At 63.6% G+C, this 2477-nt stretch overlaps 1 protein-coding gene across 1 annotated transcript in view; it reads left to right on the forward strand.

Annotated features, from left to right (window-relative positions):
• The window catches only part of LOC112946860 (chondroadherin-like protein), a 1747-nt gene extending 1453 nt beyond the window's left edge, over positions 1-294 (forward strand). Inside the window, exon 2 of the mRNA XM_026038806.1 lies at positions 270-294. Coding sequence (XP_025894591.1) covers positions 270-294 — 25 coding nt within the window. The remainder of the gene's footprint in view (positions 1-269) is intronic.
• The last annotated feature ends 2183 nt before the right edge of the window (positions 295-2477 follow it).

Here is a 2477-nt window from a genome sequence, read left to right on the forward strand (position 1 = left end):
TTTTTTTTTTTTTTTTATTTTGCAATTAATTTTTTTTTTTTTTATTTTGCAATTAAAGGAAAAGCCCGTTGCACTTCCTGCCTGCCTGGGGAGGAGCTGGGGCACTTCCCATCCCCGAGCAAGGGCCGCTTCTGCCCGGGCTTCCCCGGCACGCGGCCCTGGTGCCCCACGCCGCCCCACGGCTCCGGACTCCCCTTCATCCCAGCTCCGGGACTGCGGCCGGGCAGGTGCTTCCTGCCCGTTTTCTCTTCCCCTTCTTGGTGCAACAGTCCCGGGGCCGTGGGTGCACAGTAGGGTTGCAAGGGGGGTCCTTCTGCGGGCTGCATCCGTGCATCGCCTCCCAGGCTGCATCCCTGCATCCCTTCATGCACTTCATCCATGCATCGCCTCCCAGGCTGCATCCCTGCATCCCTTCTTGCACTTTATCCATGCATCGCCTCCCAGGCTGCATCCCTGCATCCCTTCATGCACTTTATCCATGCATCGCCTCTCAGGCTGCATCCGGGCATCCCTTCCTGCACTTTATCCATGCATCACCTCCCAGGCTGCATCCCTGCATCCCTTCTTGCACTTCATCCATGCATCGCCTCCCAGGCTGCATCCGGGCATCCCTTCCTGCACTTTATCCATGCATCGCCTCTCAGGCTGCATCCGGGCATCCCTTCCTGCACTTTATCCATGCATCACCTCCCAGGCTGCATCCGGGCATCCCTTCTTGCACTTCATCCATGCATCGCCTCCCAAGCTGCATCCCTGCATCCCTTCCTGCACTTCATCCATGCATCGGCCGCCAGGCCGCGTTGGCTGCCCTGGCACGTGCCAGGTGGCAGCGCCCGCGCAGAGCCGCCTCCGTTATCTCCTCACAATACCCAGGGTGTGATACGGGAGGCTGCGCACGGGAAACCYGGAGGAGCGGCAGGGCCCGGGCACATTCCCACATCCCGCGGAGCTGCTGCGTGTCCCCAGAGGCTCGGCACGCTGATGTCCCCGGAGCAGAGCTCCCTGTATCTACRTATCCCTGCTCCCGGCTGGGCCCGGCAGCCGCTCGTTGGCCCCATTTGGAGACACCTGGAGCTTGGGGACCCCCCGACGCCGGCCTCGGKGTCAAGGCTGGGTCTGGGGCTGCACCAAGGCCAGTGGCAGCTCAGAGGTCCCTGGGCTGAGTGCCTGGGCTTTGCTCAGCACCCGACCGAGCTCCGCAGCGCTCCGGAATGCCCACCCAGGAACCCCCATTCCCAGCACCCCGTAGCTCCCAGAGACCAGCACGACAATCGGTTTTATAGAAATATATAAAATACAATCAGAAAATAACAGTCTCATTCCCGACGAGGTGTTTTCCCTGCCCCAAAATATAATAAATTAGCAAATAAATAAGAGGAATGCATAAATAAGTGTCTAGCGGAGAGGTGCCAGGCTGGCTGAGGCCACCGGCCCCACGTGGGAACACCAGACCCCACACGGGTGATAAAATAAAAATAACGGAGGGGAAAGATAGAATAAAAATAACAGGGCAAAGAAGTCCCTGCTTGCTGTGGAGAGGTTCCTGCATCCGTGGAAGGGATTCTGCATCTCGTGGAAGGGATTCTGCATCCCACGGAAGGATTTCTTCATCCCGTGGAAGGGTTTCTGCCTCCCACAGAAGGGCTTTTTGCAACCCACGGAGGTTTTTCCGCATGCCAGGGCGTCTTCCCCGCATCCCACAGCGGAATTTTCTGCATCCCAGCATCCGGCCGCGTTGCTGCGCTCCCGGCGCGGAGACGCCCGTCAGGCGCAGTGGCACTTGGTGACCAGCATGTCCTCGAAGACGCTGGAGACGAGGCGGCCCTGGGCGTCGTAGTGCATGAGCACCATGGGCGCGTAGGCGGCGGGCACGCAGCAGGGCGCCGGGGCGCCGCGCGCCAGCGCGTGCACCCGCGCCTGCACCTGCGCGTGCATGCTGGCCGCCCGGTAGTTGTGCGGGCACGAGCCCTGGCAGAAGCGCATGTCGTAGCTCCGCGGCGCCACCACCCAGTCGGCCCAGCCGATGTCCTGGAAGGAGACCTTGAGCGAGCGCAGGCAGCACTTGCCTTCGCTCTTGCCGCACTCCTCCTCCTCCTCTTGCAGCCCCCGCGCTCGGCGCCGGCGCTCCCGGGGGATTCGGGGGGTCCAGGCGCCGTGGGGGGGGTCCGGGTGTTGCTGTGCTGTGGGGATAATGGGGGCGAGAGGTGACGCGGGGTGACGCGGGGTGACACCGAGCCCCCCCGCCGCCACCCCGCATCCCGCCCCGCTGCGCCGCTTCCCGCTGCCCTTCCCCGGTGCCGCTGCGCGAATCCCAGCAGCTCCCAGCGAAAACTCCTCCCTCCCGGGCTGCTCATGCCCGGTCATGTCCGCACCGCGCGGCGGCGGCCCCGGCCGTGCCCGGTGCTCACCTGCGGCGGGCGGCCAGGACGCGGCCTCCCCGGCGCGGCCCCGGTGCTCCAGGCCGTGGCCGTAGCGCC

The sequence above is a fragment of the Nothoprocta perdicaria genome, unplaced genomic scaffold, assembly GCF_003342845.1.
Source record: "Nothoprocta perdicaria isolate Ctin4 unplaced genomic scaffold, notPer1 scaffold_218, whole genome shotgun sequence".
NCBI classification, from domain to species: domain Eukaryota; kingdom Metazoa; phylum Chordata; class Aves; order Tinamiformes; family Tinamidae; genus Nothoprocta; species Nothoprocta perdicaria.